Consider the following 15410-nt stretch of genomic DNA (forward strand, 5'->3'; position numbering starts at 1 on the left):
ACATTACTTAACCCCATGCCATGAACAGCATCTGCTGCCCATTAAGTCTGTATTAAAGAGACAACAGCACGTTTTTCTCCAGGCCTGTTAGCAATCCTATTAGAGGTGATGGTACTGAACTGATCTTACACATTATTTATAAACTTCTTTCATACCTCACCTTCTCCTCCAGTAGAGACCCAAAGCAGTTATATTGTTCTCATCTCCTCCATTTTGTCCTAATAAACCATGTCAGGTAGGCTGAGAGTGTGTGACAGTCCAAGTTTACCCAGCAAACTTCCATGGCAGACTGGGAACTCAAACTTGAGTTTCCTACATTCTAGGCCAACATTCTACCCACTGTAGCACAATGGCTCTCTTCACATGTCCTGGTGACTGCACATCTCTTCACATGCCCATGGTGACTGTGTCATTAATGTATACAGATGTTTAATAGACACAAAAGCTTGATGCTGCTTTCAGGCTTAGTTGCTTCTATAAATTATCTTCAATGCCAACTGGAACTAATAACAGCTGAATTCTGTGTTTATTTACCAGTTTCTATATGTTCATCAGAGTAATTGTAAAATCCCTAAATTAAATTAATATATAACCCTTCCAAGCTATACAGCCCGAAAAATCCACAACAACCACCATTCTCCGGCCATGAAAGCTTTCGACAATATACTTCCAAGCTAAAATTTGCTTCCATCATCCAAACCTTGCTTTGCCTTTCAGGCAACTTTGAAATTATTTATAGGTACTTCAGTATCTTAATGATATCACTGAAAAACAGGGAACACTCCTTTTAAAGAAACTGGCATGTCTGGTCTGAAGAAGAGTTAGGCCAGCTGGCAAGAGTCTGATGCATTATGGGTAAGCATTGCCAGTTGAGAATGATTTCACTGTTCTAATTACCCAAGTGCTGATAGTTCTGTTTCTGGTGTCTGTAAGATTAGGGAGGTAAGGCCAAGATGTCCCAGCTTATTAGGCTTATCTGACCCAGCTATACTTCTTTTGGGAGATGGTGTGTGCTCATCAGAATGCTGTGTGGTTTTGATGTAACTGTAGAACACCAACCTCCTGTGACTTTGCAGGGCACTGATTGGCTGGTGAGATCCACCCAGATTTCTAGGCAAGTGGGCATAAATTGGAAAAGTCGGTTATAGTTTTTGCTCTTAGAACCTGCTTTTAGTTTTTAGCCCTTTCCTTTGTTCTGTGGGTTCTCTTTGAGACCTTTATGGACTATAATTATGTTTGATGCCTCGGATTCTGAGTTTGGTTGCTAAGAATGCTGTATGATATCTACAAGTAGCCATCATTGTTTGGAATGGCAAAGACCCTGCTGGTATGTATAGTGTAGGTTTTAACTTATTTTATTGTTTTATTTATCTTTTTGCATACTTTTCCAAAATATAGCTTTGTATGTACAATTTTAATAAACAAAATATTTCTTTATCTCTGTTGTAATGTTCCTTGATTCCTGGCTTCAACCTAAACCAGTGCCCTAGACCACTTTGGTCCAATTATCTGTGTAACTTTTTTGTGGGAGACTCAACACAGCTGACTCTCAGGTAATGCCTGGTAAGTCTGGAGGATTAGTTTCCCTGTCTCTAAGCTAGGGCTAGTTTGGAGACACTGGTGGCAGTTTTATCCTCACTATGTTCAGGGGTGAATTGTTGAGACTGGGATTTTAACCTCTGGTTCTATTGGACTCAGGTTCAACAGTAACCAATTTATACTCGTAGAAACAACATCCACTTTTACAACAACCAATACAATGTAAGCAGCTAGAATCCTACATTTGTATGAATTATACACAAGTATCTATTTTTGAGCACAGCGATTGGACTACAAAGCAACAGTTTTGATTGGCTGTGCCGGCACCCAAACACCGATAGCCTTGTAGGCCTCAGAAGCCTTCATTCTACTCAAGCAATACATAACACCCCTCCCACCTAAGTTCGGGCTACCCCATTGCAGATGAAGTCGCTAAGATAAACCGGGGGATGGTGAGATGGTTGAGACCTATGCAACCCTTCTGCTATGCACGGTCCTTGGATAGGTGGCTTGGCGTTGACAATGGCCTCTGCCCCACTAAGAGGAGTAGAGGAGTTCTCTGGACTCAATTGAGTTGCTGAACAGCTTTGTGCCGCTATACTATCTCCACTCTGTTCGGTCACTGCTGCCGATTTAGCCCTTGTGTCAGTGGTACAAGGTGAATAGTCTCTGTCCAATCCCTGCGTCTGTTCCGGCCAGTGCTGCCATAACTGATTGGTGTGTCTCTGGAGCATTCTGCCGGTGGCATCAGTCGCCTTGTAGGAGGTCGGCCCTGTCACCCTGAGCACTGACGCTGGAACCCAGATCAGACCTTCCCTGTAGTTTCTGGCGTAGACTAAGTCTCCCTGCTGAAACCTCCTGGATGATCCCGAAAACTCTGTCTCCTCCCAGGTGTCCAGATCTGGGTGGAGCCAATTGAGCAGGGTTGTTAGCCGTCATCCCATCAAGAGCTCTGCTGGGCTCCATCCCGTGGTGGAATGTGGGGTGATGTGCTGCCAGAGTAAGTAGTTGGCCAACCGCTGGCTCAAATCCCCCTGGCCTAATCTGCGGAGTAAGTCTTTAGTGGCCCTCATAATTCTTTCTGCCTGTCCATTTGTTGATGGGTGGAATGGTGCTGATGTGATGTGCTGGATGGTATTGTTCTCAAGGAATCTCTGGAATTCCTGGGAGGTGAATTGTGTGCCATTGTCTCAGACTATAGCATCTGGCAGGCCGTGGGTCGCAAACGGACACCTTAACAAACGGATGACCACTGCGGACATCATGGTTGATACAGGGATTACTTCCAGCCACTTCAAAAAGGAATCCACTACGATTAGAAAAACTTGCCCCTGGAAGGGTCCGGCGAAATCAATGTGGATCCACAACCATGGTGTGCGTGTTGTCTCCCATGGGTGCACAGTGGCCTGTGGCATGTGGCCGAGACTCCTGGCAGGGGAGACAGGTCCGTACCCATCTCTCTACAGCTTGGTCCATTCCTGGCCACCACACATAGCTGCGGGCCAGAGCGTTCATTTTGACAATCCCTGGGTGTCTTACATGAAGTAACTCCAGCACACGCTGACGCAGTCTGGGTGGAACGATGACTTTGTTCCCCCACAGCAAGCATCCCTTGTGGACTGATAACTCATGCAGGCAGGAGCTGAAAGGCTGGAACTCAGCATCCAGCTGGTCAATAGGCCACCTCCTCCATACCCAGTTGAGAACCCAAGAGAGTGTGGGGTCCTTGGCAGAGTGGGCTGCGATGTCTGCTGCATGGAGAGGTGGTTGGAGCAGGGCTTCCAGCTGCATGATTTCATGAGCATGAGCAGGGTCAGTGTTTGGGCACTGCAGTGGCAGGCAACTAAGGGCATTGGCATGTCCCAAGGCTTTGCCCGGATGATAGAAAAGTTTGTAATCATAAGCAGATAGAAAAACCGACCAGTACAGCATTCTTGGAAACATGACCTACGGGGTCTGTCAATTGGGTGCGAAAAAGCCAAGTAGGAGCTTGTGGTGTGTAGCGATCTCAAAGTGCTGTCCATAGACATAGTCATGGAACTTTTTTACACCAGCAACCAGAGCAAGACCCGCTTTGTTGAACTGAACATAGTTCTGTTCCGCCCATGATAACGTCCTGGAAAAGTACGTGATAGGGGCCTCCTGTCCATCAGGTGTTCAATGGCTCAGAACTGCAACAATTCCGTAAGGTGAGGCATCACAGGTGAGCACAAGTGGCTTGAGTTCATCATAATGGGTGAGTACACTGTCTGATGAAAGGATGTCCTTAGCTGCGGAGAATGCCTGGTCTTGCTTCTGACCCCAGACTCAGAGCATTTTCTTCTCAAGTAGTCTATGCAGTGGCTTGGCTAGTGATGCCTTCCGCGGCAGGAAAGAGTGGTAGAAATTTAGGAGCCCAAGAAATGCTTGGCGTTCTTTCTTGAAATGAGGTGTTGGTGCACTGCGAATGGCCTGCACCTTGCTGGCTGTAGGGTGGATGCCATCAGCGTCAATCATGAATCCCAGGAACTCTATATGAGCCACGCCAAACTGACACTTTTCCTTCTTAATCTTGAGTCCAACAACCTGGAGACAACAGAGTACCTGTTGCAGGCGGCCAGCGAGTTCTGTAGAGGATGTTCCCATGATCAGGACATCATCAAAGTACAGAATGACACCAGGGATGCAATTCCGGGTGCCACACTGACCCCGAACTGGAACCACTTCACTTTGAATGCACCTTGATGAGTCACGATGGTCTGTGCTTCCACAGTGTCGTCATCTACTGAAAGCTGCTGGTGTGCTTGTGCCAGGTCGATCTTCACAAAGATCTTGACTCCTGCTAGCGATGCCAGGAGGTGACTCACTACTGGCACCAGATAAGCATGCTGTTGCAGTACCTTATTTAGGGTGCACTTATAGTTCATGCAGATACGTACTGTCCCATTGGCCTTAATGGGCGTGATGATGGGAGTCTCCCAACGGGCGTGTGACACTGGTTCAAAGACTCCTTGTGCAATCAGCTGGTTGAGCTCCTCATCAATGCATGGCTTGAGAGAGAAGGGAACACACTGAGCTTTCAAATGGATTGGCAGCACTGTAGGGTCCAGGTCAAAGGATACCAGTGTTCCGGTGTATCGTCTTAAGGAGCCGTTGAATACGGATGGAAATTCAGAACAGACAGCTCAATGTTCTATTGGCTGATATGATGGACACCGGTGATGTGGATTCCCAACGCTTCAAACCACTTGAGCCCCAGCAAACTTGTGCGGTACCCCTCAATGACAACCAGGCAGAGGGGGCCACGAAAATCTTTAAAACTAACTTCAAACTTGCCGATGCCTGCCATCAGAACCCGACGACCCTGGAAGTCCAACAAGTATATGTCGCATGGCTCGAGATGTCTGTCTCTTTTCCTAGGATGCACTCAGTGGTAGGTGTCCATTGAGATGATTGAGAGCACCGATCCAGTGTCGACCTCCATCTTACACGGTGTTCCTTCGATGTGCATCATTACCCTGATCTTCTCTCTGGTAGGTATTCAGATATTCAGGACTGTGGTACGACTGGAGCACTTGGTTATGGAGTGGCACTCTTCAAGCCGGAAAGAACCCCTTCGTTCTGGCCGTTGTTGTTGCAGCATCCGCGGTGGGGAGCCTCTGCTCTTGGGTGCCCTGCATGCCCTTGCGATGTGCCCCCTCTTTTGGCAAGCCTGGTATTTGGCATCATGGAATTTGCAGGACTTCTGGTTGTGGCTTCCTCCACAACTGGCGCAGGGCAACCCGTTGGTGTGTTGCTGTTTGGATTGCTTGGACAGTGCTGCTTGAGTCCTGTGAACCTCATCATCGTCCCCTGAATCACTATCGATGCTCTCATGGTGGACTGGTTCCACATTTTTTGCTAGGGGAGTACTCTGCAACTGGCGCACCTCTCTTGTCGACTGGTCAACTGCTTCCGCTGCTAGTGCCTCCTCAAGGGCTTCCTTGAATGTGAGTTCCTTCTTGGCAAATAGCCGTCATTGCAGCTTCTCATCCTGCAGACTACATACTAGTTGATTTCGGAGCGCAGTCTCCAGGTCAGTGAAGTTGCATTGTCGTGCTGAATGCCGGAGAGCTGTAACAAAAATGGTCACCGACTCACCCTGGGTTTGGTTCCACTTGTCGAAAGCGTGTCAACTGGCGATCTCTGATGGCTGTGGTGAGAAGTGGTCTTGGAACCAGTCTTTGATGACACTGAATGCTGTAGCTTGGAGCTGAGCCGGTGCCACGAGTGCCCGGGCTATGTCAAAATTGGACCGCCCACAGACACTGAAGAAGGTCACCCTCTGGAGGTCTGCATCCGTGACCTTGTCTGCCTCAAGACAGAACTCAAACCTCGCGATGTATGCCTCCCAGTCCTCAGAGGTTGACTCAAAGGGTTCAAAACGGCCCTTGGAGCCATGATTCACTGTCGGTGAATTGCGATGGGGTGGCTGTGTATAAGCTCTGGGTCGTGATTTAGCTCTTGGTGTTACAGGGCTGCCTACCCACCTGGAGTGATTTAGTTCTTGGCATTGCGGGGCTGCCTACCCACCTTTGCATCCCATCCTTGTCGCCAGTATTGTATATTGAGATTAACACCTAAAGAGATTAACACATTTCTATTGTAGACTGGAAGCAGACAGACTGGAGACTCAGGCTCAACAGTAACCAGTTTATACTTGTAGAAACCACACTCACTTTTGCAACAACCAATACAATGTAAGCAGCTAGAATCCTTTGTTTACATGAACTATATACAAGTATCTACTTTTGAGCACAGCGATTGGACTACAAAGCAACCGTTCTGATTGGCCATGCTGGCACCCAAACACCAATAGCCTTGTAGGCTTCAGGAGCCTTCGTTCTACTCAAGCAATACATAACAGTTTCAGTTTGTACTGAACCCTAAAATTATGTTATTAAATGTTCTACCAACTAATAATACAAACGAACACAGCTAACTTTTCAAATACATGATGATGACAGTGAGAGTAGTATATGCTACAAAATGGAAGGCAGAATTTTGTCCAGATGTCACTGAATGGATGAACAAATTGTACGAATATGCATCAATGGCTAAATTAACTTCTTATATGCATAATTGACATTCAAGAATTTCAGAAAAAATTGAAAGTTGTTTGGTTATGTAGCTGAAAATTAAGAAAAACTAAAAATAATTATCAGTGGTTAAATTTGCAATATAAAATATTGAATATGAAATGCTGAATATAAAATGTTTAAAGGAATTGATATGGGATGCTCTAGCATTCCATAAAAACTCTATTATAATATCTTTGTCACTTCCAATTTATACTAGAAGTCATGTTGGCATGATGCCAGCTCCACCCCAATTTCTCCCAAAGGTTGCTAGCTGTACTGGCAAACCTAACTACCTACCTTAGGTAAGCCTAAACTAGCTAGTATCAAAAATATGATGTGGCTCACTATTCTCTCACTGTTGTTGCCATTGTTGTTCTTTCTGTTGTATAAACACACAAAAATCATAAATCTAAAGTGTATCAGAGGAAGAAGGTCTTCCTCAGAATTCAGGTCTCCACAGATATTTTTCTCACTCTTCATCTACATCTCATGTATACAAGACAAAGTGAAGCAAAATGAAAACTTTTCAGACGAAAGACTCAACAGCTTGCTTCTCATGGGAAAAGGGAGAGAAGGAAACATGAATAAAAAAATACAAAAGGGGAAGAAGAAAAGATGTTTGAAATCCACTAACATCAGTGCTCCCGTTACTGTTTCAAGACGGCTGTACTCTTTATTACTTGCAGATCAGTTTCCTTTGCAGGTGATGCAATCCCAGCATTACATCACTAGAAGAGCAGCCAAGGAGCATCTCACTGCCAGCATGACTGAAGCAGAGAGGAATGCGTTATCACAGACCACTAAGAAACTCTCCAAATCTTTCTTTGCTGGGGGTGGTGAGATGGTGAGAGGAGGGCAGAAAATGTCCCTGGAAGACTGAAAGAAAATTTTTGTAGAAGATTGAGGAGGTCTGGGAATCCTCTAGATACATACAATTATTGGTGGAACAAAACCCAGATTGAACTGGTTAGCTTTTAAGCAAGATAGCAAGTCTTTTAAATTCTGTCATGGAAGAAATTATAGTTGAGACCCAGCTGTTTTAACAGAGAGTTTCAGAAAACCTCCAACATGAAATCACTTCAGTAGTTTCAACTTCAAATGGAGACTCAGGTAAAGGTTGATGGTGCTAAGCTACACTTGCAATTTTTTTCTGCATGGAGAGATAATAAAGACAAAGTAAAGGTTGGTCTCTTTCTATTTTTTTCAGGGTCTCAAATGTATCCAAGGACTACAAGCCACAGTCTACTTCCACACACAATCTGCTATGATCCCTATACAGCCACGTGGCAAAAATGTGTGTGTGTGTATACTAGAAAAGTGTGTTGTTAGAATGACAGAACAATATGACACATTATACTTTTTTCTCCAGAAAAGTTCCCAAATGTTTAATTTTTGAGGGAATGATGGTTATTCACAGCTGTATTTCATTATGACTTTATCTCACAAGAATAAATTACAGGAATGACTCCAAGTAAGAAGCCATGGTGTTAAGGGATTATGGGCCTGTATATCCACTGTAGACATTATGAAGACATGGTATCATATATACCACCAGTTGCCTATATTTCCCTTCAAGTAGTTTACCATGACCAATCAAGGTAGTTCCTATACAACAGACAATGTCTGAAAATTAAGACATTAAAAGTGGGAACGTCCCCAAAAGAGAGAGATACATTCTTGGTTGTGCCACTGCTTATTTATTTACATTATTTATAGTCCGCCTTTCCCACTGAGACTCAAGGCAGATTATACAGCGTCAGTCAGTGAGATCAATGGCTAGGATATTCAAGAAACAATGTAATAGGGTTTGGATATCAGAAATCTGAAAAGAAGCAGAAATCTGACACAAAGCTGGAAAAACAATTTAACACAACATATTAAACAATACAGAAGTACCTTTTAGAAAAAGGCATCTTGTTGACTCTCATTTGTTGTGTTTTCTGTGAAAACAAATTTATATAAATCTTTGGGCTAAGTAAATGTTTTATTGCTGTCATGTTTTATTCGATTGCTTTATTGATTACTGGAAGATGCTTTTAGGATAGGATTCTTTAAAAAAATGAGATCAACAGGGGACAGGTAAGATGTTTGGAGGAGGACGTTTCCTTTCTGTTACAGATTATCACATTGAAGAGTCCTAGATAAATCTCCTCCTTCAAAAACATGAGGGTTCTCCAAAAGACGGTTATTTGAAAACCAGGGTATACCATATTTACAGTAAAAAAAGTAACGTAAGAATTTGCCAAATAAGACCACTGGTTGATCTTCCTGACTAGCAGCAGTTCTCAAGGTCTCTGTTAAAGAGGTCCTTTCCAGTCTTTAGTGGTAGCAGTTAAGGTAATTATATTACTGACTTTGATGGAACAGATTTTAATATCGGATCTGAGCCAGACTGGAGTGTCTAATTTAACAAATATTTTTGTGTTCTTCAAAAAATGCTACTATTTTCAGTGATTGTGAGGCATTTGAAAGAACATAGAAATGTTTGCAAAGTGAGCTCTGTCCTTGTTTGCCAGGCTCTGGGGCAACAATGAAACTCTTGCAGAACAGATTCGGTTTCGCTTTCTCAGCCATGCCGGACGCTCCTCTCGGCAGGTCTGGGAGGAAGCGACCGGGCACCCTGACCGGGCGGCTGATCTGCAAGGATTAGCCCCCAGGACTCCCAGTCAGGGAGGCAGGGTCCGGGACGCTGCGGGAAGAACCCCCCGAAATCAATGCGGGGGGGGAATTGCCCGTTTGTCCCTATGGAGGCCGGCAGACGTGCGCGGCGCCTTGAGTGCCGCCGGGCAACGAGAAACGGCAAATAAAAGAAACAGGCGGAAGCCTGTAAACAAGCGAATCCCTTCTGTTCTACAAGCATTTGTGAAGGAGAGGTTGATCTGAAGAAGACTCGCTCTTCCCCTTCGGTGAGTTCCAGAATTTGGCTGGCGCCCCCCCCCCCAAATGGCAGCAAAGAAGCAAAGTCCCGCTCTCGGTAAGTCAATTTCGGCTACCTTGCAGAAGGGAGAGTCGCTCGAAGAGTTGGTGCGCAGGGCGGTGGTAGAAGCCATAAAACCCTTTGTTGACAAGCTGAACGAAACTGATCAAAGGGTGGGCTCAATTGAAAGCGAAGTGAAAACCATCAAGGAAGTAGCGGGGGGGGGCAGAGAAGTCTGCTCTGGAAAGTGCGTCACTTGTGAAGGCTACGAAAAAAGAGCTGAAGTTGGTGGAGAACCAGCTGATCGGGCTACAGGTGGAACGAACGCAGACAATTTTGCGTCTCCAAAATGTGAAAGAGGAGGAAAATGAGGATCTGTGGGATTTGGTCTTGGAACTACTGGCGATACCCGCGAGGACAACTAAAGAAGAGGTTAAAAGCGCCATTTTGGAGGTCCGTCAGGCTTCTTCAAAATATGCAACAAAGCGACAGCTGCCTCGCGAGATCATTATTGACTTTTCATTTAAAAAGATTCGGGACACTATCCTATATAACTCATACAATGCGGATTTGGACTTTATGGGTCTTAAAGTTAAGATTTTAAAGGACGTTCCATTTCTAGTCCGGAAAAGACGTTTTAAGTACAAAAAGTTCGCAGCTCTTCTGAGGGACCATGGAATAAAGTATAAATGGTTACTTCCGGAAGGAATATGGTTTAGACATAAAGATCAAGCCTATAAGATACTATCAGAAGAACAACTAAAGGATTTTGAGGATAAAAACCCGGAATTCCAGTGTACCAACGAGGAACGAGGAAAAGGAGAAGCCTGAAAGGGGGGGGGGAGGAGGAGAGCACCGCAGCTGCGGTTGCACAGAGAGAATTGCGTCCGGGACCCAGAAGGGGGAGGAAAGTTTAATTAGAATTTGAAATGTGTAATCTGTATGATTAACCACCCCATCATCATTTTATTGAGCTATTTTTTTTCTACTATGGCAGTATGAAGGGAAAACATTGAAGTGTAGTGTTGAATGTAGTTTATCCTTCCCTTTATGTCCCCTTTTCCCCGCCCCTTCCCTTTCTCTTCATCCTTTCCCTTTCCTTGTGATAGTCTTGTGTAGTGTTATTGTAGTGTTGTGTAGTATACTGAAAAATAAAAATTTTTATAAAAAAAAAAAAAAGAAACTCTTGCAGAACAATAAGACACAAAAGGGAGCATTGCCCCAAAAAAGCATCTAAAGTATATCAAAATGTGCAAGCAACTGCAGATGCTTTCCATCTGCACCATAATGCTCTCAGTGTGACATGAGCTTCAGTGCTCATTCTGTTACACATCCTCATCAGATACACATTCTGGCACAACCATAACTGGATCCAGACTTGATTGTAAATGTCGATTTATTGGCCCTCAGGATACAGACAACTGATATCATCAGTTTCACTGTAATACCTCATTGGCTAGGATCATATACTGAAGGAGCAAGTTTAAAAATGGTACAGAAGCAGCATTCAGTGGAACAATGGCTGAAAACAGATGCAAAAGACAGCAAAACACCATGAGCTTTCTGGGATGTTCACAATTCCCAAAAGTACTGGTTTTTTTCCCCCTTGAAAATATTTGAAGGCAGTGCAGCTCTATTTAATATCTGGTGGTTGACATGTCAGGGTATTTTATCTCTGTGTGAACGGAATCCTAGACTTGAGGGGCCTTTGGTCAAATCCAGTATGGCTCTTCTTACGTTCTTATGACAACATCTGACAACAGATCATAGATAGATTTCAGTGGTATTTTAATAATTGACAACATGTAATCGATGGCATGCAACCCTAATAAATTTGGCATTTTACAGTTCATGAGACTTCATATTTAGAGTGCTAAAATCTAAACAAAGAAGAGAGATCATCAAGGGTAAAGCTTGTGACTTTCAAATTTTGATGTAAAAATTTCATATGCAAATTTCAGTTCTAATTTTGCATTTGAAAAATCTTCACTGAGAATTGTTAGTGGCAAAATGAGAAAATTCTATGAAGTCTGGATATTTGCAGGAATTTACTGAATTCTACTACTAATTTAAATTGCATTCCCATGGAATCCTAGACATTTTAGGGATTTTTTAACAGCAAGTGCTGGATAAGTTATAATGTTCAAGATTCATTGGGAGAAACAATGACATTTAAAGTGATATAAAGTCAATATAAATATGTACGGTAGATTCAGAGTACTAGTTAAGTCATTGTGGAAATTTCTTCACCTGGGCATCCTAATGGCAGATTTATACAACATATTTTTAATGTACTGAACTCAACACATATTAATATTTTCAATAATCCCCACAAAATTCTGTTTATGAGGAGGAGGGAACCTTGAGAAATAACATGAGGGGGAGGGTCTGTACCAGGAAGAGGGAATTGTCTGGATCCAAATGGTGGGAACATGGTATGGAGAAACACATTTCCTCCCTTATAATATCTGCAGTTCTGAATTTCTGTTGAAAAATGTAATGAAAAAGTCCTTAATTTCCTATCTAACCTGAAAGCAGAGTTTATTCAACAGTGTGTCTCTAATGCTCACCTTTCACGTTCTTGCTCCAAGAGGTTGGTAAAGTCATCACTCTTGTTCATGTAATCTGTATGTTTATGCTTCTCATTTTCCAGCTCATAAACTGTGCGCCGATGGCACTTTTCTGCCAAGAGAAGCTGCTCGAGCATGCGTCGGTACGTTTCTTTCTGTTTTTCTTCGAGTCTGTCCAGCTGGTTTATTAAAATGTAAAATGAACTATGTTAAATATGCCATCTGCTGACTTTAGATTAAATATATGTTACATAAATATGGCCTTGATTCTTTTACTGTTCATAAGCAGCCATTAGTAAATTTTTAGGGTTGTCAATCTCCAGGTGGTAGCTGGAGATCTCCTGGAATTATAACTGATCTCCAGGCCACAGAGGTTAGTTCCCCTGGAGAAGATGGCTGGTTTGGAGTGTGAACTCTATGCCATTATACCCCTTTGAGGTCCCTCCCTTCCCTAAACCCTGCCCTCTCCAGGCTTCACCCCCTAAAATCAGGAATTTTCCATTTGGGGCTGGCAGCCCTTTCTATTATTCTTTTAACAGTTTCCATCAAAAGCCAAATGCAGAGGAGAGTTAAAGTGTGTTGATATTATCAAGCTTCATCTACAAAGAAGCTCTGAGGGCTTGATCTTAATGAGAGACATGTAGGGTTGCCAACCTCCAGGTCAGGCCTAGAGTTTCCCCAGAATTACAACTTATTTCCAGACTACAGAGATCAGTTCTCTTGAAGGAAATGGGAGCTTTGGAAGGTGGATACTATGGCATCACATTCCCACTGAGCTCTCTTCCCTTCCCAAACCCCGTCCTCCCTAGGTACTGCCACCAAATCTTCAAGAATTTCCCAAGCTAGAGTTGGCACTCATGGAGATTTGAGGAGAGTGTCTTATTTTAAATTTCAGCAGAGAAGCAAAGAGGGAAGATTCTCAGTAAAGTCTGAAGACTTGGTCTGATGTCTGTTTGTAAGTATAAATTACAGAAAACGTTTAGAGCATTTGTTGTGGTTATTTTTAAAGCATCGTGTCTATAACAAACTTACTAACGGTTATCAACCAATAATCCCCTCCCTGTTTTATGTAAAATACTTTGTCTGAAGTACAGAGCAGAGGTGGTGAGGGGGATGCTTCCCTGAATTTTGAGGTTCTGCTTCCTTGGCCACCATTTGAGGGTATCCTTAATAATGTTATCAGTGGAGAGTGATGATAATATGAATCTACCAGTGTCAGTAACTCAGCATGTAGGTGCTGCATATGATGTCTGAATGGGCACCCTGTGGTGAATATAGGACAATTGTGCAGCAAAATGTAGAGAAGTGCCTCAGTTAATTTCTTGTGTATTTCTTTTTTCTTTTTTATATTTTATTTTTATTATAGAAAAGTTAAAAGATAAAGCAAAAAAAAAGAAAAATAAGACATAACATAACAATAGCAAAACTACAAAGAGCTAACAGAGGCCTACTCAACGAAGTAAAAAAAACCCAGTTAATTTCTCATGTATTTCTGAAGCTAACCAACTTCCTAAGACCAGGGCTTTTTTGTAGCGGTAGTCACCAGTACTGAATAGTGGCACCTTCTGCGGGGTTCCCCCAAGACCTGATGAGGAAATTGGTAGAAATCAGAGCAACCATATCTTTGTGTAATGACACCTTTAAAAAAAAAACACTGCCTAAGACTATACACAAATGTTACCACATCGTGGAGCAGTGTGTTGTTCTGCTCAGGAATTTTCAATCCCTAAATGTAAGTAGTAACCTTAGTTTCTAGTTTTAGAGTGCAATCCTATGCAGAGTTAAATTCTTCTAAGTCTACTGATGTCAATGGACTATAGCCACAGTTAATCAGCTGTAGTATCCATATATGAAAGTATTGCTGATGTCATGTGGCAGTAGAGCCCCTGCATTCTCTAGTGGTACAGTGCACTCATATTAAAACAGGTCAAACTGGAAAAAAGAGATCCTACGGTTAGTATTCTTAAGGTCAATCAAAAGGTGTTTTACCTCTGAAATGGGCTTCTCATAGACATCTTCTGCAAGAGATTTCTCTTGGGCAAGGATAGCATCCCTGTGCAGTAGTCTTAGGACATTCTCTGGAGCTGCAGATCCATAGTGTGCCTCCAGAACTTCCGGCTTTATTTTCTCTGTCTTCAACATGTGGATAACATCTTCTCTAGCCTGTAAGGTTACACATCAGTATTTTTAGTATTACTACCACTAAGTATTATTAATATAATAATATAATAGCATTATCTATTGTTTTGATACTGTTGACATATTCTTGTGCTCTGAAGTGCAACAGTTAAGTTCCCAGTACTAGAAGTTAGTCCCCTTTCTCTGAAGACGGCTGATCATTGATGGAAATGGAATAAAGGACAAGATGAACTTTGATCTAACCCAGCAAGGCATTCTTTGGGACCTAACAAGACAATGGGGTGGGTGGGGGAGCATGAATGGAATCTTTAAAGCATTGCTGTATTTCTTTTGGGCAGGATGCTATACTCAGTTTTTGGATTAAAAGTACTAATATAGAATATCCCCTAAAGAAGAGCAGTCTGGCCATTGCCTCAAATTTTCTGTACTGGATTAAAGCTACAACTCGTTGGCTGTATTATTATCTTCAGCCCACTCTAAGTAGCCCGAGAAGCCAATCTTTTTTTCTTTTTTTAATCTTGACTTTCAGCTGGCAACAACTTTGTTTCACAGACAACTGATATGCTGTGTTATGGTTTCCTGATCAACAGATATTAACACTTCGATAATACAATGAGCAATGTCCAAAAGGCTATGTTGGAGCCTGATAACACTAAAGACAATAATGTCATTCAAAAATAGTTGACCATGAAATCACTGGAAATTCATCTGGAATTATTTATTTCCCAGGATGGCTCTCCTAATCGCCATAGTGCACAGCGAGAAGTACATAGGCATAAATACCATGAGAGGATCAAAGTTTGCCAAGCCCATTGTTTTTTTCATCTGATTATGCCATTAAAGTTGCTGTCAAACCCTGAATATGAGCACCCCATATTGCTTGGTTTGTTTATTAATAGTTCAACAGCTGCTGCTCAACAGGATCAGAAATAAGATAAGGTCATGGGTCCCCTGTGCAGTGTTGTGATCATACCAGTAGCACATTTTCTAAATTCCAAAGGACTTTGTAAGCTTTTCATGCTGGCCTAACAAAGAACATGAATAAAACTTCAAATGGTAGGCCTCTGAAGAGATTCTGGTGGCTGTTCTGAGCCACAAGGGCCGTCGGGAATATGCTAGCTGCTCTCTCTCACACAAAAGAGAAGC

The 15410-nt window shown here is 42.8% G+C and overlaps 1 protein-coding gene across 3 annotated transcripts in view; it reads right to left on the minus strand.

The window, feature by feature from the left end:
• The window catches only part of FILIP1 (filamin A interacting protein 1), a 121671-nt gene that overhangs the window by 34834 nt on the left and 71427 nt on the right, over positions 1 to 15410 (minus strand). For all 3 annotated transcript variants that reach the window (XM_054975388.1, XM_054975378.1, XM_054975373.1), the window contains exons 3-4: positions 14115 to 14288; positions 12126 to 12304 (exon numbers count right to left, since the gene is read on the minus strand). In XM_054975388.1, the coding sequence (XP_054831363.1) occupies positions 12126 to 12304; positions 14115 to 14288 (353 nt within the window). The remainder of the gene's footprint in view (positions 1 to 12125; positions 12305 to 14114; positions 14289 to 15410) is intronic.

Source organism: Eublepharis macularius, chromosome 1, assembly GCF_028583425.1.
Source record: "Eublepharis macularius isolate TG4126 chromosome 1, MPM_Emac_v1.0, whole genome shotgun sequence".
Taxonomy (NCBI): Eukaryota; Metazoa; Chordata; class Lepidosauria; order Squamata; family Eublepharidae; genus Eublepharis; species Eublepharis macularius.